General features: G+C 46.4%; 1 protein-coding gene across 7 annotated transcripts in view; it reads right to left on the minus strand.

Annotated features, from left to right (window-relative positions):
- Window positions 1-22,184, minus strand: part of LRRC71 (leucine rich repeat containing 71) — a 382,267-nt gene that overhangs the window by 36,012 nt on the left and 324,071 nt on the right. For all 7 annotated transcript variants that reach the window (XM_085640082.1, XM_085640080.1, XM_085640079.1 and 4 more), the window contains 2 exons: window positions 17,062-17,147; window positions 10,156-10,261 (listed from right to left, as the gene is read on the minus strand). In XM_085640082.1, the coding sequence (XP_085496208.1) occupies window positions 10,156-10,261; window positions 17,062-17,147 (192 nt within the window). The remainder of the gene's footprint in view (window positions 1-10,155; window positions 10,262-17,061; window positions 17,148-22,184) is intronic.

The raw sequence follows: 22,184 nt of genomic DNA on the forward strand, positions 1-22,184 counted from the left end.
ACCCCTCCTGTCTCAGGGCACTGCTGGGAGGACTCTGCACCCACCCCTCCTGGGTCTGGACACTGCTGGGAGGACTCTGCACCCACCCCTCCTGTGTCAGGGCACTGCTGGGAGGACTCTGCACCCACCCCTCCTGTGTCAGGGCACTGCTGGGAGGACTCTGCACCCACCCCTCCTGTGTCAGGGCACTGCTGGGAGGACTCCACACCCACCCCTCCTGTCTCAGGGCACTGCTGGGAGGTCTCTGCACCCACCCCTCCTGTGTCAGGGCACTGCTGGGAGTGATGGGCACCCACCCCTCCTGTCTCAGGGCACTGCTGGGAGGACTCCACACCCACCACTCCTGTCTCAGGGCACTGCTGGGTGGACTCTGCACACACACCTCCGATTTCTGGATATGTGCGCTTGGCACATACACGGTGGGGTTACGCACACTGCATTGGAGGTGAGGGTACGAGTCTACTGACACTGGTGTGGTGGGGGTACGCTCCGTACGTCCGCGGGTGTGGGTACGGGTCGTACTTACACTGTTGGGCAGGGGGGTACGCTCCTTGCATTCGTGGGTGGGGGTTCGAGTCGTACTTACACTGTTGGCATGGGGGGTACGCTCCATGCATACGCGGGTGGGGGTACGGGTCGTACTTACACTGTTGGGGTGGGGGGTACGCTCCTTGCATTCGCGGGTGGGGGTACGGGTCGTACTTACACTGTTGGGCTGGGGGTACGCTCCGTACGTCCGCGGGTGGGGGTACGGGTCGTACTTACACTGTTGGGCTGGGGGTACGCTCTGTGCGTCCGCGGGTGGGGGTACGGGTCGTACTTACACTGTTGGGCTGGGGGTACGCTCCGCACGTCCGCGGGTGGGGGTACGGGTCGTACTTACACTGTTGGGCTGGGGGTACGCTCCGTGCGTCCGCGGGTGGGGGTACGGGTCGTACTTACACTGTTGGGCTGGGGGTACGCTCCGTGCGTCCGCGGGTGGGGGTACGGGTCGTACTTACACTGTTGGGCTGGGGGTACGCTCCGTACGTCCGCGTGTGGGGGTACGGGTCGTACTTACACTGTTGGGCTGGGGGTACGCTCCGTGCGTCCGCGGGTGGGGGTACGGGTCGTACTTACACTGTTGGGCTGGGGGTACGCTCCGTACGTCCGCGGGTGGGGGTACGGGTCGTACTTACACTGTTGGGCTGGGGGTACGCTCCGTGCGTCCGCGGGTGGGGGTACGGGTCGTACTTACACTGTTGGGCTGGGGGTACGCTCCGTACGTCCGCGGGTGGGGGTACGGGTCGTACTTGCACTGTTGGGCTGGGGGGTACGCTCCTTGCATACGGGGTGGGGGTAGGGTCCGTACATATCCGTCCCCACGCTATGTGATGTTTGTGCGGCCCGTACCCAGGCCTTTGCCACGTGGGTGCGATCCGTCCCGCCATTGTTGGGGTGACGTGTGTGGGCGTGGTCCGACTCGTACCCACGCTCTTCAGGCGTGGGTACGGGACGTACCTGTCTGGTTGTGTTGCCGGTTCGCGTGGTGACGGACTTCCGTTGTGGCGGTCGCTGGATTATCAGGACACGCCCCCACCCCCTCGTGGTGACCAGGGCATGGGAGTCAGGTATGTCCAGGCCATGTGTAGTGTGTCACTCATGTGGTTGTTTTGTGGCCTGCCCTGGTCGTGCCACCCCCACCCCACCCCACTTTCCCCCCTCCCTTAGTTATTCTGACCTTCTGCGGCGTCTGCGTCGTAACCTGTAGAGGAGGTGTACTGCTATGAGGGCAGGGATGACTCGTAGGTTCGGGTCCATGTCTGTCCGTCGCGTACTGGTACTCCTTGCTCGCGTCGTCCTGTCGCGTACGGGTCCTCCTTGATCGCGTCGTCCTGTCGCGTACGGGTCCTCCTTGGTGGCGTCGTCCTGTGTGTCCGTCACGTACTGGTCCTCCTTGTTCGCGTCGCCGTCTGTCCGTCGCGTACTGGTGGTCCTTGATCGCGTCGTCCTGATTTCCCGGCAGTTTTTGGGTGCCGCAAAATATTGACCGTGCGGGGTGACGTCGGTGCGAATCGTGATTCCTGGGTCGTGAATGGCTGGCTGCGTGCGTCCCGACGTCAGGTCGGCGCTTTCCCGGATCGCATTGGTAGGTGTTTTTTGTTCGGTCGGTCTTTTTTACGATTCGTACGGTAATGGTGTACCCGTGCGAATCGTAATTCCATGTTTGTATATTTTGACGACCGGGTACGCGTCGGACGGAGAATATGCTCCGTCCGACGGTTCGTACCCGGTTTTTACCGGATTGTGATCGGCACCTGAATGTTAGCAAAGCACGTCGTTGTGCCTGAAGTAGGAGAAACTCAATAAAGAAAATAGTGCTTACAAGTCTAAATATCACGTACCGTGTAACAACCGAAGTAAAGGGGCCAGTAACCATGGGTGGTTACAAATGAAGACAAGGCGGTACTAAGGAGAGAGTACCAAGCCTAATACTGAATCAGAAGCCAGCATTTACGAAGGACAAAGACACAAGCTAATGAAAAATATGGGTAGAGAGTGGGCAGCGCTTCTCTTCCATACTGTACTACAGCAAGTCTAGCAGTGCAGCGCATGCTTGCTGACTCAGGCTCGACCTGAAAATCCAGTGGGGTGAATATGTGTCCTATGTCCACAGAGACAGCGTGTTTTGGCCACAATGTGTCTTTACTGCATTGCTAAACTGTCTCTGCAGACATAGGAAGAGGGAGGGCACTTCATAAGTAATCTTGGTCTTTGCAAAGTGCCGCACTGCCCCTTTGTGGAAGTTGTTTTTAACATCAAAATGGCTACAAAACTCTCGTTTTTGAGAAAGAAAAGGTGACTGTGGTGAAAACTACATTTAACGTGGTTTACACACATTTCTGCAGGGCAATTTAAACAAGCAACCAGAGAGAGGGATGTTGGTACTAATTAAAACTGGGCTGGGGGGGTCAATGTAAAACTAGCAGCAGACTGCAGACAGCATTGATTAATGAAGCAGGAGGGAGAAGGAGGCAGCCAAGGAGAGAGAGCCAAAGAGAGGGAGGAAGCCTCTGTCAGTAGTAAATTGTAAACAAGCAGTTTCAGATTGCAGTTAAGCATGTCGAGAGTGAAATAGGAGAAAGCCATTTAAGAAAATAGTGCCCACAGTCTATAAAACATACTGTGTAACACCACAGTAAGAGGGCCAGTCCTCATGGGAGGTTACAAAGAGAGACAAGGAGGTACTAAGGATGGACTACTAAGCTTATTGACGAATCAAAAACCATCCTTTACAAAGAAAAGGAAGAGGAGCCAATTGTAAAGATGGGCGGAACACAGGTGGAGCTTAATACACATATACTGAATACTGCATGTCTCGAAGAGACAGCGCAAGAGCTGCCCTAAACGAGACCTAAAAAGGATGAAAGAGTCGAAGGGTACCCCTTAACTATGCCCAAAGCAAAGTGTTGCCGAGTAAGAGCCAAAACAAACAACAGAACCTCAGATAACTTAGCTTGAAAGGAGTCAATATGGTGTGTGCTACATCAAATGACAAACTTGTCACAACAACAGGCGTACACAGTTTTTGTCGAGGGAAGCATGGCAGCCAAGATGACATCAACCACCTCTGGAGGAAGGTAGAAGGTGTTTAGCTATTGCTGCTCAGTCTCCATGCATGAAGGTAGAGACTGCGAAGGACCTCGTGCAGAACAATGTCCTGTTGTTATGATAGCAGCCTGATCGGGGGAGACATGCTCAAGCACTAGAGCTCAGGGTACTATACTCTCTGTGCCCAATACAGGGCCACTAGGATGACTTGGCCCGGTTGTTCCTGATCCTCCTCAGAACCTGGGGCAGGAATGGTATCGGTAGGAAGGCATACAGGAGTCCCAAGTTCCACACTAGGAGCGATGAGTCTCCTAGGGAGAGGTGCCATGGAAACTCCAACACACAGAACCGCTGACAATGTACATTCTTGGCAGTAGCAAACAGATAGAGCCAATGTTCTCCCCATTCGCAGAACAGGCCTTGCACCACCACTGGGTATAACTGCCACTTATGATCCGCTAGGCATCGATGACTGATTTAGTCTGGCCTGCATTTAAAGACCAGGTGGCTCTCCACCAGGAACATACTTTGCTGGTCCATCCTTTTCCAGGGGCATATTGCCTCCTGGCACAGGGTCCACCTCACGCTGCTCTGCTTGTTGGGATACCAGATGGCAGTGGTGTCCGTAAGCATCTGCACCGGTCTCCCTTTGATGGATGGAAGGAAGGCTTTCAGCGCCACGAGGATGACCTGTGGCTCCAGGAGACAAATATGGAGCAGGGCCTTCACCAGAGACCAGAGGCTCCTGGTCTCTACTTCTACCAGATGGCCGTCCCAACTCAGAAGGGATGTATTGGTCACCACTGTCAACTCTAGGTGGGGTAAGGAGAGGGTCTGCGCTGACCCAATCGCAGTTCAGGAACCACCACTGCAGATCTTTGGAAGTGTCCTCCGAGATCTGGACATGAATGGCAAGATCCCCTTGATATGGTGCCCAGACTTAAGATCCCACTGATGAGCCCGCATATGCCACCTGGAGTGACTTACCGCCACGGTGCAGGAGGCCATCAGTCTTAGCCTCAGAGTCAACTTCACAAAATCCAGGACAGAGCCTTAATGATCGGGCTAATATCCTGAATGCAAAACACACATGATGATGGACGGAATGTTGCACATTGGCAAAACATTCACCCTCAGTCACAGATCTGGGTTTAATCCATCGTTATTTTGCTCACCACGCCACCCCACTTCAGACATGGCCATATGCAAATCAGTCTTGACCCTGTGCCTCATGGGAACAGTCCAGCCCGAACTGCCAAGCCATGTCTTCCCTGGACCGGAATCAAGCATCCTAGGACCGGTTTCGGGGTTTCACCCCTCTTCAGACAGGATAGCTTGACTCCAGAGGCGTAGTGAGCACGGGACCCACGTCTGGGCATTCCCTTCCCACATAGGGTGAACAGCAAAACACACAGGATGATGGATGGAATGTTGCACATTGGCAGAACATTCACCCCCAGTCACAGATCTGGGTTTAATCCATCGTTATTTTGCTCACCACGCCACACCAGTTCAGACATGGCCATATGCAAATCAGTCTTGACCCTGTGCCTCATGGGAACAGTCCAGCCCGAACTGCCAAGCCATGTCTTCCCTGGACCGGAATCAAGCATCCTAGGACCGGTTTCGGGGTTTGTTCTGCATTCTGTCCATCATCTGTTGTTTTTGCTTTTGTCACCCCGAGTGGGAAGGGTATGCCCAGATGTGGGTTCCGTGCTCTCCATGCCACTGGAATCAAGCTATCCTGGCTGAAGAGGGGTGAAACCCCGAAACCGGTCCTAGGATGCTTGTTTCTAGTGCAGGGAGGACCTGGCTTAGCAGTTCCGGCTGGACTGTACCCATGAGGCACAGGGTCAAGACTGATTTGCATATGGCTGGGTTCAAACTGGAACGGCATGGTGAGCAAAAAAACGATGGATTTAGGCCCAGATCTCTGTACTGGGGTGAATGTATGACATTGTTCTGCATTCTGTCCATCAACTGTTGGTTTTGGTTTTGTCACCCAGAGTGGGAAGGGTATGCCCAGACGTGGGTTCCGTGCTCTCCATGCCACTGGAATCAAGCTATCCTGGCTGAAGAGAGGTGAAACCCTGAAACCGGTCCTAGGATGCTTGCTTCCAGTCCAGGGAGGACCTGGCTTGGCAGTTCGGGCTGGACTGTACCCATGAGGCACAGGGTCAAGACTGATTTGCATACGGCTGGGTTCAAACTGGAACGGCATGGTGTGCAAAAAAACGATGGATTTAAGCCCAGATCTCTGTACTGGGGTGAATATATGACATTGTTCTGCATTCTGTCCATCAACTGTTGTTTTTGCTAATATCCTGAATGTCCTCGACTCTCCTTTCTGGGAAAAGGCAAGAAACAGAATCATGTCCAGAATGGCTACGATGAACGGAGCATCTGATAACAGTCAGGTGTGACTTCAGCACATTGACACAGTGAACCCCAAAGATGACAGGTGTCTCACCATAGTCTGGAGGTGGTTGATGACTGCCTGGAGCAAGCCCACCTTCTGCAGCCAGTCTTTGATGTAGGGGAAGACTGGAACCTGTGATTGACCTCCAAAGGCATGCTGCTACCACTGCCATCACTTTTGTGAACACCAGATGGACCCTGGTGAGACCAAAGGAGAATACAGCAAATTGTAAATGCTCCTGTTCCACCTTGGACCACAGGTAGTGCTGATGGGCTTGCAGGACAGGTAAATGGAAACAGGCATCCTTCAGGTCCAATGCCACAATCCAGTTTCTAGGGTTGAGGGTAGCCAAGACCTGAGTCTTGATTACTTGAACATCCCCTTACGGAGGAAGGCATTGAGAGGGCAAAGGTTTAAAATAGGGTGAAGGCCTCCATCTTTCTTCGGCACCAGAAAGTAGCGGGAATAACAACTACGACCTGATTCTGGTGCAGCACTCTCTTGAAGACCCCTTTGGCCAAAATGTCCTGCACTTTCTGCCATAAGGCAGGCAGACAGATGGTCTGCCGTCAGTTGCTCAGTGGAAGGACGGAGGTGCAGCGGAATGGCAATGAAATATAAGGTGTACCCCTCCTGGATTATCTGCAGGGCCCACTTGTGTGACTTGATGGTTTGTCAACCCGGAAAGAATTCTCAGATCCTGCCTGCAACTAGGTAGCAGTCCTCCACGTAGGGTGTGCAAAAGGGGTATGAGAGGAGGGGCACCAGTGGACTAAGAATTGCATTCACTGACTGGAGGGCAGTGGGTGTAGCAGCCCCCAAACTGCTGTACGCCATGCTGAGGCTGAATCAGCTGACAGTATAGGGTACTGCTGCCAAAGCAACAAAAGGTATGGTTGGGCTCATGTAGCTGGCGAGGCGGGCCTGATAAACCTAGAGAGCAAGCAGTGACCCTACTCAACTCAATCCCCTCTAAAGTGGAATCTTCTCCATCCCCAATCACGAAAGTCCCATCAAAGGGTATGTCTACAAGGGACAACAGGACATTGCCCAAGAAACCAGTCGACCACAGGCAGGTGTGGGGGTGAATGGCAACGGTAATGCCAAAGATTGCCCAATGAAATCGGTGGTGTCCAAGCCACAGCAATTTATGCACTTGCCAGGCATCACAACTGTCCTGCATGGCTTAGGTGAAAACAGGTTGGAGGTTTTTCTGGGACACCTGGGAGGACTTGAGCCACCAAATCCCAAAGAGTGTGGGAATAATAGCCCATGAGGCAGCTGACATTCACAGACCTGAGAGCCAAGCTGGTAGATGAAAATACCCTCTTCCCAAAGGTTTCCACTTGCTTGGACTCCTTATTGGGGAATAAGTCGGAAAGTTTGGGTTCGTCCAACTTGTAGATGCCTGCACCACCAAGTCGTTAAGGTGCGGGTATAAAAATGAAGGTTGCCAGGGAAAGGGCGGTGGGGATTGATTGAGAAGGGGGCCAGAGCAAGGTTTGGCCGAAGCCCCAAAAAAGGTATCTGTACGTGCCTCATGGAAGGCCAAGAGCTGCTCAGCAGATATTTGTCCTGGCTGGAGCACTTCCATTAATCATTGCCTTTGACCACTAAGGTAGGCAGCTGGAGATCAAGAACTTTGGCCACCTATGACCATGGCATGAGAAGTGCTCCCTCAGTGGTAGGACCAGACGGTGAGAGGAGATCCGACTCAGTGGAAGTATCAAGGCCACTAGCTTCTTGAAGGTTATCATACCAATTTTTCTCATTGTATGGTTGCCCATTCTCATCACTCCTGTAATCATTGCCTGAATCCATGCAAAATACGATATGCTACATATGAGTCCTTTCTTGTGGGGATGGCAAGTCAAATGGGGGAAGCAAAGCCTTGATAGAAGCTGAACACGGCCTTGGTCCAGGTCCTAATGGCGCTGACTCAGAGTCAGAGAGCACATTGGGCACCTCATCCTCCAGAGTCTTGGAGTGGGCATCAGCGCCAGCATAGAGCATGGCACCAGAGGCGGTGTCGGAATGGGAGCTGGAAGAGGACCAGTGGTGGATTTGGAGGGCCCAACTGGGTCCATTGGTGAACCAGCCAGCAGTACCATATATGGAAGGTCTTTTCGCTCCTTAACGCCCAAAGGCAGGCCAGAAGGAGTCGGTAAGGATCTGAAGACTCGAAGCATGGCATTGCAGAACTCTTTGATCTGTCTGAGAGCCACAGATGGCCCCCGAAGCTCCTGTTGTGCCAACACAAGTTGTGGAGTTAGGTTCCAAAGTCGATCAATGCCGAGCTCGAGAGGCATGTTGATACCCTTGAGCTTCTCAGGAGTATGCAAGTGGCAGGAAGGGGCCAAGGTCCACTTGGAAGTTTGATATTTTTTCTTCCATTCACCCGAAGACCTGGAGCACAACGTCGACTGCCCTGAGGAATGACTCCTCCGACTTTTGGACTTGGACCAACTATTCGACTTGAACCAGTCTCGTCATGGAGTCTTCCAGTGCTTGGCGACAGAGTTTTGCTCGCAGTCTTGTATGGCCTTTGGGTTCATCAACACACAATCACTGCATGCCTTAGAGTTGAGCCTTGGCCCTAGGCAAACCAGATGAGGAAATGTCACAGCCATGTGTTTGCAACAGTCCTTACAGGGTTTAAATCCTTCTATTCTTTTAGATAGACGCGTCTCTGACAGATGTGAGCAAGCACTTGGTCTGCATCTGGTGGCACAGAAAGAAAGGAGCTGAAATCACTGTGCAACAGTGGTGCCTATGTAGGCCCTACACGTCATTTCCAGAGCTCAACAGTGTAAGTGTGGAGCAGCACAATGCCACCTACCAGCACGCAGACGTATTGCTCAACATTTTTGGGATCCAGTCTGACACCTGGATATTCAAATGGAGAGGAATCTGTGGTTTTAAGTCTCTATGAGAAACCAAAGCTTGTATACGGTGCACAAAAAGAAGCACAGCATCTTTATATGCTATGTGGTGTGCGATCAGTACCCTGCAAGGACATGAATTGATGCGCACAATATTCACTACAGGCGTAGTAAAGTCTGAGACAGCAAGTGTTCTGTATAATTATCTGCATCAAATAGCCCAACTCTTTGCAGGGCCTGTCCATTTGGGCTAGTCAATGGTAACACACCTCCAGCTTAACCCAGCAATGCAACAGTAGCCCAGCCCAGCGTCCATGCTCCTATTACGACTTTGTTCTCTGCAATTCTCAGTAAGTGATGTCCTGTCTGCTCAGCTCCCTTGTCTGACTCAGTAGCCTGCCTCACTCAGCATTGCCACAGACTACAAGCGTGCCTTATCTCGTCACTACCCTGTACTGCTTCTACTTGGCCCTAATGCGACTATGGCTCTTGGAAATGTAGGAGCAACAAAGAGGTAACCAACTAGGCCACACAACGGGATCCAACAGGCTGCCACAGCTAGAAAATCTGGCGAATCGAGGATGCTGCAGCGGAGCAAGAGCCCGGCTTCATTGGGTGGCTTTTTTATGCGCTCTATTGTTTGTTCTCAAGATCTCGCTCACTAAAGGCATATACAGTTGTGACCAAGAAGGAGGCCTTTCTGGGAAATTGATCTGGTTGGAAAAACAGACTTCCAACAAATGCCACTAGACATCATTTAAAAAACATAAAATCCTCCACCTTCCCCTAACTGATCTAAACTCCAATTCTTTTCTACCGCCCATTCACCCCTCAACTTACTTTTGAAAGAATGGGCATTTTATTACTGTCTTCTCTGCTTGAAGGCCTGTTTGATGGGAGAAGACAGATACTGAACCATATGGGTGTGCATGTTAGCCTTACAGGTGGCAGATTGGTACATGTCTGTTGTCCTCTCAAGAACACTTCTGTTCATTGTCACACACCCATTGCCTTTGAAATCATCAAAACCCCACTGCCTTCCCTCCTGCTTGTGCCTTGCAGACCACAAATGTAAGCAGTTTACACCCGCTCACCTCACACCTAATGTATCGGAATGTTAACACCTGTTTGGATTGATGCTTGAATAGGCGATACATTGACGCCGCATAGCTTACAAGGAGTAAACCTACTCGAGTTTGATTCAGTTTCCTTTTTTGCTATATAGGCACCTTACCAACATGTGCCTTGTTCTGACAAACTTACTTGTGAGATTCAGGCTAATAAGGACTTTGTTCCCGGACATGAAGACCTGTCCATCTCGGTATTCAGCTGGCTCAAGTAATGGGTCCTGGGGTGTAGTGTCCGTTGCCTGAAAAGGAAAATGCTATGTTTAATGTTTACAATTTAAGGGTGTGTCTGAGCAGGAACTTGAATGGGAAGAAAAGAGACACTATCAACATTAATTCTCAAACAAGTCCCTGTCTTTGAGCTTCAGAACTTCTTACCAGAGCTGTCAATGGAGTTGGGTCTGAATGTAAGAAAGTGGATTATTTTTTGCGGTGGGTGACTGTCCACCTCAAGGAATATTAACACTCCTTGTTATTGAAAACCCTCAGAGTCACAATATTAACCTGGGCTCAACCCCTTGTTAGCCATGGTACAATGCAGACAGGCTAAACTTAGGGCAATGTGTAAAGTATTTATGCTACACCAAAAGAGTAATGAAGTCAAAACATCAACAATAATATTACAAACCCAAATAAAAAAAATAGAGTAACATTTAATAAACAAAATTACAACAAACAGACAAAAAAAAACAAAGAGTGAAGCTGACGACATTACATTTTAGATTTTTAAGTAAAAAATAGTGCCAAAAAGCACTAAGTGACAGTAGTAGTCTATGGAAGTGGTATACAGGGTCATAGGTGCAATTTCAGATCGACTGCGATGGAGCCCGGGTCAGATACACCAAGTGGATTTATCCCGATTAAAGTCTGGAAGTAAATAAGTTTGAGAAAGTTCCTAAATCCCACTTCAGAAAGAATCTTTGTCAGTTTTTGGGAGAAAACATTGCACTTTCTTTTAAGCCCTAACGCAGATTGGGACTTTCTCACTTTTTGAAAAGTGAAATCCTCCACACTCAATAATTTATGGGAATCACAATTATTTTTATCAGGTTTTAGAAACATGATTGTGGTTCATTTCCAGCTGTAGGAGGAGGCATTATTTTGAATTTACTTTACTTACAGACCTAACTTAAGGAGACACAGTGCCAACTGGTCCAATTATACATTCTAAAAATCAATGGGTATCCCTTCAGGGCCAGAATTTAAATTTGCCAAAGCAGTTTTTTGGTGACAGATCTATCTGGAGTCTATCACACTTGCTGTCTAAATGTATTTCCACTAGAAAATCATTGTTTTCTGAGAAGCTTGATCGCAGTGAGTCACAAATGTACTTAGAATGGAGTTTATACCAACTTTATCATTTATCATGTGCCCTTCCGCATCCCACAGAGAACTGGCCCTGGGGCTACTTCATTGGCTATTAACTTAGCATTCCACGGGTCCACCACATATTCCCACAACTTTAGGGCAAGCACAAACACCCTCACCAGTTGCCATGAATCCTGGGGTGCTACTGGATACAACATTATACCTGAAACATCAAGTCAATGCCACTTGTTGCCACTTGTTTTGGTCCCCTAATATCTTTGAAAAGATTTTAAAATACCTCCCTCTGGCCACTCAGAAAGGGACTGTTCATGCCTTGATTGCTTCCAGATTAGACAATACCAATGCCCTCTACCTGGGAGATTCTCAAGAACTGATTACATTCAGATGGCATGTTCAGAATGCGGCTGCTCGACTTGTGTTAAACATTCCAATAAAGACACTCTATCAGGTCAAGTTTAAAGCAATTGCACTGGCTTTCAAACAAATCTAGAATTAAATTAAAAAACACGTTTGATTGCCTTTATAGCTTATTACAAAAATGGCCCATTGTGTATTCAGAACAGGTTACTAAAATACTCTCCTCTAAGGAAATTACATTCTGGAAACTAATATTTGCTTTGTGTTCCAAAAGTACGGAAAGTAAAATCAGGAGGCAAATCTTTCATCTTTATAGCTCCTAGTATTTGGAACTCTTTACCTCTGCACCACACCCAGTGAAGGTCAGTTTAAGACTCATTTGAAGACTTTTTTGTTTCGGGAATTTTAGATACAGTTCTTACTCTTGAGTTCCTTTAGCGCCAGGATGCTTCTCATGAAGCAGCAGCTGCACGTTATACTTTTTATTCATTTATTCAGGGGACACTGGCAGTCTCTTAGTGTAAAGATGCATCAGACGTGAGTGAGTGAAGGATTTTAGGGCAGTGAAAACCCATAATGCGACCAATGAGGCCTCTGGATGGAAAACAAAACAGTTCTAGATGCAGCCACATCTTGTACCATACATTACCCAATACTGCTAGATTATATTATAGCCTTAGATCCAGCCGTAGCGGGCTCTACCGGCCAGTAAAGGCCCGCTCCAGCTTTAAAGGCCCTCGCTAAACGCTGGAGCGGGTCTCTAATGGCCAGTAGAGCCCGCTATGGAGCGCTCTATGGCTATTAGAACGTTCCACCCCTTGAGGGCAGTTTGTTCTAATTTGTAAACAAAGGCCTCATGGAGCCAGAGGGGACTGAAACATTGGAATGTTGGAGCTCCAGGCTTCTACTGGCCATTAGAAGCCCAGAGCACTCCATTGTTTTCAATGGAGCTCACAACATTCCATTGTTGTAATATAGACAAGGGCCTAGCTACTGGTCCGTAATCGCTGATAGATAGACTGCACTCACTCATGACTTCACCTACGGTTTATCAAACAAATCTGCTCAGAAAAAGACTTTTCAAGTATTCTGCCTTATTTACACCTTGGCCTCAGAGGGCTGATGTACCAACATTCATCTTTCTATTGATTGCTACTTGAAAATCAAGAGACCTCAGCATTTGAGAGAACTGAAGCTTACCTTAAGCTTTTGGATGTCAGACTTATGGTTCTTTGTGAAGTGGATTCTAGTTCCTTGCTGGTGCACAAGCATTGTTTCTACTAAAACACTGTCAAATTCACTGTTCCTTCTGTCATTTGGATCTGACAATTTTTCAAGTAAGAGGCATCTGTTACAACTGTCTGTGTAGGAAGTCCTTATTGAAATGGAGCTCCCTGATTTGGTTATTTGCTTTGCACCACGAGACTAAAAACTGTCTCGCTGTTAAAAAGAATTGAGTTTGTCGAACCAGAGGTTCTCCTTCTGCGTTGATCTTACAAATATTACTGTAGTGGCTGCATATGAAGTCCTGTGCTTGGCTCAATTGCAACGCTGGAATAGTAGGTATCCTAAAGATACAAACAACCAGTCTCTTGTCCTCATATGTGAGAAGATTTAATGTGCACTAGCATGCAGAATTTTGCTCACCTGATACATTTGCTAGCTATCTTCAGCTATAAGATGGCATGAAAACATTTTTTGGCATCTCTTTCAGATTAATGGCATACCTTGAATAAATATCCCCCCCTTTGGTGTTGGGAACTGGTTCTTTTGCTTTCTTCAATAGCAACATAATTGTGTATTTACACACATCAGCTTGGTGTGATTATGTAGATGCCGATTTTACAGATAGTGGCAGATTTCTGAAGCAAAGCGAGTAACCATCATGAACAATTATAAGACCCACATGTCACTTGTTATGCTTCGGCACTTTTTTGCTGTGAAATACAACATCTATCTCCCAACAGAAGATGGGGAAGATGGACAAGGTCTCCTTGGAGTAATCCCATGAAAGTATTCAGATATTGCTACTTCAGGAGAGTTTGTGAAAGCACTGATGATCTGCTAGAAGATCTTCCCAAACAACTTCAGTAAACTCCTGTCAACACCTTTCTTGAAAACAAGTATACTTTTGAGGTACACACGAATTATATCATCATATACATTTCAATAAATTATATTTCAATAAACACAGAGATATTCTTGTCTGAACAGGCAATGTAGTCTGGAGCCGATCTGTCCAGTCCCTAAATAGAAGACTTCCCCATTAAGGAACTACACTTCCACGGGTTTTGGAATAATACTCAGAGGGATATCATTTTCTTCCTGATTTTGAGGATTTTGCACATGCTCTGGGAATCCCTTGCCAAAATATAATAGGAAAGATGCTTGAATACAGACCACAGTGATTCAGTTTCATTGTGGCGGAAGCTCAGATCATGAAACAACAGTGTCATCTACTGGCATATTAATTATTTATCCTGGCTTTGAATAACATGCCGAGAAGAAGGACAACCTCCAACAAGTTCCGCAACCAACAGCCTTTATGAAATCATAGGGATACTTTCCCTAGACGACGAAACACGTGTTGGCTAAAAGGCATCTCTTCAGCAGGAAGAAAAAGCCAGAAAATAAACCCAAAAGTCAAGACAAGAATATCTCTGTGTTTATCGAAATATAATTAATTGAAATGTGTATGATGATATAAATTGTGTGTGCCCCAAAAGTATAACTGTTGATAGTCAGTCTTAGAAAGGACAATTAAGGGGGTAGGGTGTATCTTATTAATTTGAGAGCACCGCAAACCTTAAGCTTTGTCCATCTGAACACAATATGCAATAGTTATACGAGTGCCATAAACCTCACAAATGCCCAGTTGCTAGAATTTCTTGAAAACAACTTCTCTGCAAAATTTTCTAAATGTTCCCAAGGTGTACGATAGTACCTTCCAAGTACAGCAGTACAATTGGAAACCTTGAGGGCAGTGGCAGCATTACCACAGATCCTTTTCCTTTGCTGTCCATTTTTTTTTTATTTCCCCGTCAGGGAAAACATGTTTCTGGAGCTGAGGAGTGTCGGTTCCTGACTGCTTAAATGACGACTGAGTCAGGCCTATGCTCAAGGAAAAGAAAGGCTGGATCCTGTTCTCGAAGCCAGTACTTTAAAAATATTTGAATAGATGAGGTGTTGTAGCCTTAGTTTTTGCCGGAGTTTAAAAAAATAGCTTATGGAAGCTCCAAGAGACCAGGGACTGTAGGAAACAATGGTATAGGCATCTAGAGACAGGGTGGGGTCTGCATAATTACACAGACATCTTTCTGAGGAGCTTCTAGAAGAAGATTTAGATTTGAAACACCTCTAGCTATGATATGTTGAAACGTGGTGACGTCATCTTTGTTAGACACTCCAGCTGGCTGTCTAGCAAAGGAAGTTGGGGTATAGGAGATGGGATGTCTGTGTGTTCCATCCAGTTGATATTGTCATGAAGGAGGCTTTTCCAGTCTATGCTTCTGCGGAGGATGATTTTTGTCTGGAACAGTCTTCTGAGGAAGCAGTGGAGAAAGTGGTACCTTTTTCTGACTGGTGACATTGAGGCAGGTCTTAAGATTATCACCTTCTGAGATTGCTGATTTAAAGGTCTCCAAGGAGTTTGCAGTGAACCCTCTGCTGGAATTCTGAAAGATAAAGGCTGGTCCTGCATCTGGAGTAGAGGAAATACTGAGCCTTATCCTTGGCGACAACACTTATGCTACAGAAGACAATGACATTCTCAAAGTCAATGTGTACAGTTAAGTATAGGGAATTTAACGTCAAGTGTCTCAACATCAATACCTGTCTCAGTGGTAAAACGTGTTTAGACCTCGAGGATTCTAATTGACAACAAATGGTGGTGGTGCTTCGACATCGACAAAGATACAACTTCCTACGGCGAACATGTTCTAGCCATACCTTCAGCCGACAACGATCATAATGAAATCCAGTGGTATCAATGGCAACAGGACTGGCAGAAGTAGATCTTTTTCTTCGATCTCGTTCTTTAGAGATTCTCTGGGTCTGAGAGCTTAGTCCCAGTGGCGGAAGAACCCTTTCTTTTTGTTTTCTCCTCCCTTCCCGTCAGGTCTTCAAGTTTAAAAATCAGAGAGATGCTTTCATGATCTTTAAGAGTATTTTGGAACATTTTCATACAAATACATATGCAGCAGTGGAATGTAAATTTGAAAGGTAGATGAGGCAGGCTTGATGGGAGTTTAAAGCCATATATTTTTTCAGTATACGTGGCCTTTGTGCTGCATCATTCCTGCGGACAGACATTTCACCACCTGCACTGCAGCACCTAATTAAAAAGTGCTGCAGTTGTAGGTTGCGGCATGACTGTGGGCAAGGGGAGCGATGGGCACGGGGTGGGCATCCCCCGTGATAAAATGAAGACAGTAATCACCACGGGGCAAACACCCTCATCAACAGTGAGTCTGTGTTTGCCCCATGGTGAAATGTCTGCATATCCTTTTTTCCTTCCCACACGATTAGTACCTCACAAACAGTGAAGGCATTGTGACAGGGAAAACTCACTGGAAAAGCCCAAAAAGCCAGAAAACGTTATCCAATGATGAAAAACACTGAAATAAGTATGTAAAAGAAGATTTCTGAATGAAAACTCTTTGGAAATTAGGTGAAAACCACACCCACTGTTCTGAGGTCCCACTCTCACAAGCTGGAAAATAGATACTGATAGGCAACCAGGCTTCTTAAAGCCACAAGTGAACTTTGTTTCTACTGTGCCTACGTAATGAATGGTTACAATGGTTGGTTTAACCATGGCTCTTTACAAGACAATTTATTATTATTATTATTATTATTATTATTATTATTAATGACTATCAGGCTTTCTCTTACCCTCATTCAGCACACAATTTATAGCAGTAAGAATTAACATGTTGCAATGTAGTTTAGTAACAATATTTTTAGCGGAGGTGGGATATTTTGGGGAAATAAGCCTTGATGGGCTATTTTGATCGTGCCTTTTTTTACTCTGGAAATTTAAATTTTGTACACCCTCTAGAGGATGAATTAATGAAAAAGTATTCCTGGATGCCCTCACGCAGCAGGAATATATTCTAAAATGTATGAGAATCAATGAAGATACTATGACACTGACGAACAAGTTCAATACACTTAATGTAATACGTATAAATACATTTTCAAGGGACGTCAATGTAAATCTATACTTACCCTCATGATGTTTTGGTCCTTGAAATTTAGGCTACAATATCTTGGCAAATCAATATTTCCTGCCGGTATTGTAACCTAAAATCACAAGAAGTGACACCTTATGCTGAAAATGTACTCCGTCCCTCACCTCAGATTCTGGAGCAAGTGGACGCCTCTCTTTTGCAGATTTTAGCACTCTCCCTCGGACAGGCTTTGGATCTATGCTTGAAACCGCTACATTGGAAAAACACCAGTTGATTAGAAATTTAAGTTAAATAGTCAGACTAAACAAAGGAAATGCCTTGTAAAAAAATAGACTACTTATTTGCTTCAATAATTCAGAAGAATGAGGTGGATATTCCATACAACCTTGTATAAAACAAAAGTGTGCCCAATTCAATACTTTACTGCCTAATAGGATTGAAAAAGCAGACTTTGTCTCCGACTTGGTCCATGTCGTGATGGCGTGCAGTCTTAAGTGTGTGCATTAAAACCCGAATGTTTCCTAGGTAATGTATTGGCAGCAGACAGAAACAGAGAAAGGCAACTAATTCTCCCTTTTTAGGTCGAGCCTAGACAGTGCTTGCGCTGTTTGGAAGATGTGCTGTATATACTTTGTGTGGACTTTGGAGCACTGCCCCAGCACTTGGCTGCTTCCGCTTTTGCTTGGGGATTACTTTTTATCTAGCAACTGCCTCCATCTAACTGTTTTGATAGCAAACGACCAGCAGAGGTCAGTAAATACCAGAATTGCTTTACCCAGGATAATGTGCTTCATAGCTAAAAAAGTATAAAGTCCCAAAGGCGAGACCTATTGCATTGCAAATGCTTGTTTTAGTAGGATTGTCAGTAGCTCATGTACTAACTTGAACACATTCCAGCTAACTGCATGTGCTTTATACAATGCAGTTGCATAAAAGAGGTGCTCAGCTCTGCTCTGAGCCAAAACACCCGGGACTGAATCATAATGCTGTTCAGTGTGGAGCACCCATGCAGGATGGGTTTCTGCATTTATTTTTCTCTAAACTTCCCAGCCTACAGTGCGCTTACATTACCTTGGAGAATCTCTGAGTTTGAAGCGAAGCAACAGAGTGAACTGATTTAGCATTTGACTTGTGGAGCTGCAGCATTCTGCACCTGAGCCTTGTTCATGCATCTGCCACAATTCCTGGTGGGCAACTTTGGCTAGGTACAACCTCGGGGGAAGACAGCACAGAGGGAGTAAGAGGGGGTGAAACACCACAAGAGACTATCATGATCAGGATCACTACCACATCTGCTGAACTGAATTGGGTGGCAGTAGCCACTGCAAGATTTAAGAAGTCCTTTTTTTGTAAAAAGACAAACATTAGGCTGAACAGTGAAATTCTTGTGTCTTCTGTGTGGTTGAGGAGTTCTGAACTCCCTTCCTGAGAAGCCTGTGACAGCTCACGGTCACTACCCCAAGAGTCAGCTGCAGAAAGGGTTGCAATTGGCCATTTGAACAGCCATAGTAGGACAGGCCCCAAGACACTGGTGACAAGCGACCTCAGCTACTACTGTTGGGGCCCCTAGCACTGTCTGCCCTGTGGCTGTCCCCTGAACAGAGTTTGACAGAGGTTCTCACTACTGAAAAGACCCCCTTGTTTGGTGCTAAAAAGATTTATGTGTAAGGTAGAATCTGAAGGAGGGTTCCCACAATGCACTCTTCACCCATGCTCTAAGGATTCAGAGGTTGCTACAAGCTTCGCTCCAGATATGCATTAGGAGTATCCCATCGAAGAGTTGGAGCTCGTTGGATGTTCCTGGCTCAGATGGGCTCAACCCCATCCTCCAGAACTGCAGGGATCACATATGGAGCTACAAGATCTGGATGGGAAGGTAAGATGGCAGGTCACTACTATTTAATACAGGGTGCTTCTGGTGTCATGCAACCCATCAACAGATTGTTGTGGAAGGCTGTTCGCAAAACGAACTCAGGAGTAGTCAGTTCTTCTCAGTTCTGCTTTTGCCTATGCCTCTTATGCTTAAGGGGGAGAAGGGTGAGAGTGCATGCCAGAACACTAGGGTAAGACCAGTCTACTATGCCTTTTCTTGTGGTGCGGCTCACTATATGCTGACTGGGATTTCAGCTCTTTCTCAACTACTACCTATACTATCAATGCAGCAGCTCACCGCAACTACAGGAGGTTATCAGGAGGTGGGCTTGCCTGCTCACACAATGACCGAGACATATATGGTTCAAATGGTGAATCGGGCTAAACTCCATGGCGCAGGTCTCCAGAGTCACCAGAGCAACATGGCACTTTGTCACTTTATTGGCGCTCAATCAACCTCTTGGTGAGATGGCCTGAAGTATCAGTCACAGATGGAGAAACTGGCTCAATGCAACAATGGCTTGTGATTTCGGTGCTGATGCAAGGAAATAAATTCAATGCAACACAATGCTGTCACTGAGTAATGGGAGCCGGAGAGTGTTTTGTTCCCAAAGGTCCCTCAGCCCCCAGGCAGTTCACATCCCTACTCTACCGTGTGCCAATAGCATCTGAAACATTGTTTGGTACCATGAGCAAAAAAATGTTCCCCGCTTTTATTAGGAAAGTAATAGTGACCTACTTGTGGCAAGAGGAGCGTCCCTGGGGGATACCCTCACCAAGTCAGTGGTAGAAATGGTACATGGTACGGCACCTGGGGGCATAGACCCTGTACCTAACTTTTGACCTCTTCCAAAAAACTGCTGTGAGATTGGTGAACTCTTACACTGCATGCAAGCCAAATGCCTTCAAAAGGATAATGTCAAACATTAAAACAGGTCTGCACTGGATGAATGTTGCACACAAAAAGGGCTGCAGAGATTCATGGTCCACTTCAAATGGTTTGCATGATAATGCGCCCTGCCCCAGATACAAATATGTGTTTGATGGGGTAGAACTCTGCAAATTTGTGGGGAGTGGGTTGCGAGGGAAAATTAGGGGAGAGGTGTGTTCTGCTCACCAAACTGAGTTCCACTGCTCCCTGTATAAGATAATACAATGCTTTTTTTCCCAAGGATTGACCATCAGGGTATTTACGGTTGTTCAGAAGGTAATATAGTCATTTAAACTTAGATTCACTCGTGGTGTATATCATTATATGGCGATCAGGTAAGGTACTTCATCTAAAATCACTATCAAATCTCACTTGCAAAAACAAAATGTAACTGAAAGGGCGCCCAAAATGCCTTCATATTTAAATCACCCCTGTAAACTGGAGGCTCTCATGGACACACCAAAGGTGAGTCTAAAGATGGGAAGGGGCTTGAGTCTGCAATGTGTTCCTGAGGGTAGGTCTCCTGCTTCTGTAGAACAGACATCAACCATGGAGCTGGTCCTAGATACGTTGCAAGTTGTAGGACGACTGATTCAAGACCCACAAGATTAGCTTAAAAGGGCAGATCTGAAGAAGCCAGACCTGCAAGAACTGCACCACTGCAATGGCATGGTAGAGACCGACACGCTGGCAGTAAAAAGTACTGCCAAAGAGTAACACAATACACTGGAAAAGAGTAGCTACCCAGTAGACAGAAATACACCAAGGCACACCAAATGATTGTAACTATTATCCAATTTTCCATGGTATGTAGTTCAACCCGTCAAGAATGAGAGTCCTTTTGTAGAAGTCCACAAAAAATGTTGAATCAGGTCCTGCTTGTATAAAAGAGAAAAATAGTCCATCACATACCATGACGAATTGAACGCATTTTAAACAGAAGTTGACATGACTGCCAGTCGGATTAATATCATATATTTTTTATCGGAATGATCACAACTGAGTGTATATAATTATAACTTCACAATTTGAAAACATGGAAATGAATTCAGTATTTTAAACCAAAGCCTTGAGAAAGCCCAAGGGGGCGAAACGTACGTCGGCTGCTGCTGTTTTATATATATAATGAAATGAAATAAAACAAAAGTAAAGGGACCTGATTCAACATTTTTTGTGGACTTCTACAAAAGGACACTCATTCTTGACAGGTTGAATTGGATAATAGTTACAATCATTTGGTGTGCCTTGGTGTATTTTTGTTGAATATTGTTCTAGGCTGATCTCAGTCCTAGTGGATTCATACCCTGGTGGGTGGGTATTGTAACACCACGAGAGCACACTAAAATATTGTCATTTCACGAACATGGTTGAGAGAAATTGAACATTGATGTTAATAGATGTGCAGGTCATTGGGCATACCCACAATCTTTGGAAATAGCTACCCAGGAGAGCTGGGAGAAACTTGTCACACCTCTAACCTGACTTGCATAACTCTAATGCATGAGATAGTTTATAGGAAGAGACAGGTCATAAGGTAAACCTTAATGCATTGTTAAACTCCCTTGATACCGAATGGCAGTTAACTTGCAAAGTTCTCTGGGACACACAATGCAAGTCAACCGCCATTTTATGACAAATTTTGATGTGATATGCCCCTGAATCCCCTGTACATCCAAGCTGCCCCGATCCCAATATAAACCTCCATACTTGTGTACACACTCAGGTAAGCAGCGGATGCTTGCGTGTCCTTACCGCGCTGCACTCATCCATGTATATGAGTTGGTAAGACTCTGGCAGAAAGGGAATGCCTTGACTTCCTCGGGCAAGTATAACGGTCCACTCAAAAGGGAAGTGCTAGTTTAAACAGGAGAATTTGGCAGGAGTAAACATGGTGGCCCCACTAGGAACCACCAGAGAGTGCATGCTACATTCATAAACCAAGGCGAACAGTAACCTTATCTGGTTCTGTTTTCAGACATCTGAATTTGGGACTGTATTGTACATCGTTTCCGAACTCAAACATTTCCTATTTTCAGGGCAGAAATAAAATGTGTGATATTCAGAGGTGGGCTGATCTACAAAAAGTGGTTATGACAACAACTAAGAGAACCCTTAAAATAGGCATTAATTAATATGGGGTGACCCAGGTCTTTGTGTAAAATATGATGTATTTTCCAAATTACAATCTAGTGATGTGTTTTGTGTCTGTTTGTGTGCTAATGAGACTGTTATAAATCGGAGCAGATTTCATGCCTTTACAGAGTAGGGGGCATATCAGCAAGGGCCTGTGATAATTATCGCTCAGCGCTTTTAGCGCGAGGATAATTATCGCAGGCTAACGCTGGATTCTATCGCGGAGATAGCGTGCTATCAGCAATGCTTATCTCCCAAGCGATAGGAATCCATGCGTTAGCTGGAAAACAGTGTGATTATCGCTGGAAATCCAGCGATAATCGCACTGCAACCAGAGGTACCTTGCTGATA

The sequence above is a fragment of the Triturus cristatus genome, chromosome 12 (assembly GCF_964204655.1).
Source record: "Triturus cristatus chromosome 12, aTriCri1.1, whole genome shotgun sequence".
In the NCBI taxonomy this organism is placed as follows: domain Eukaryota; kingdom Metazoa; phylum Chordata; class Amphibia; order Caudata; family Salamandridae; genus Triturus; species Triturus cristatus.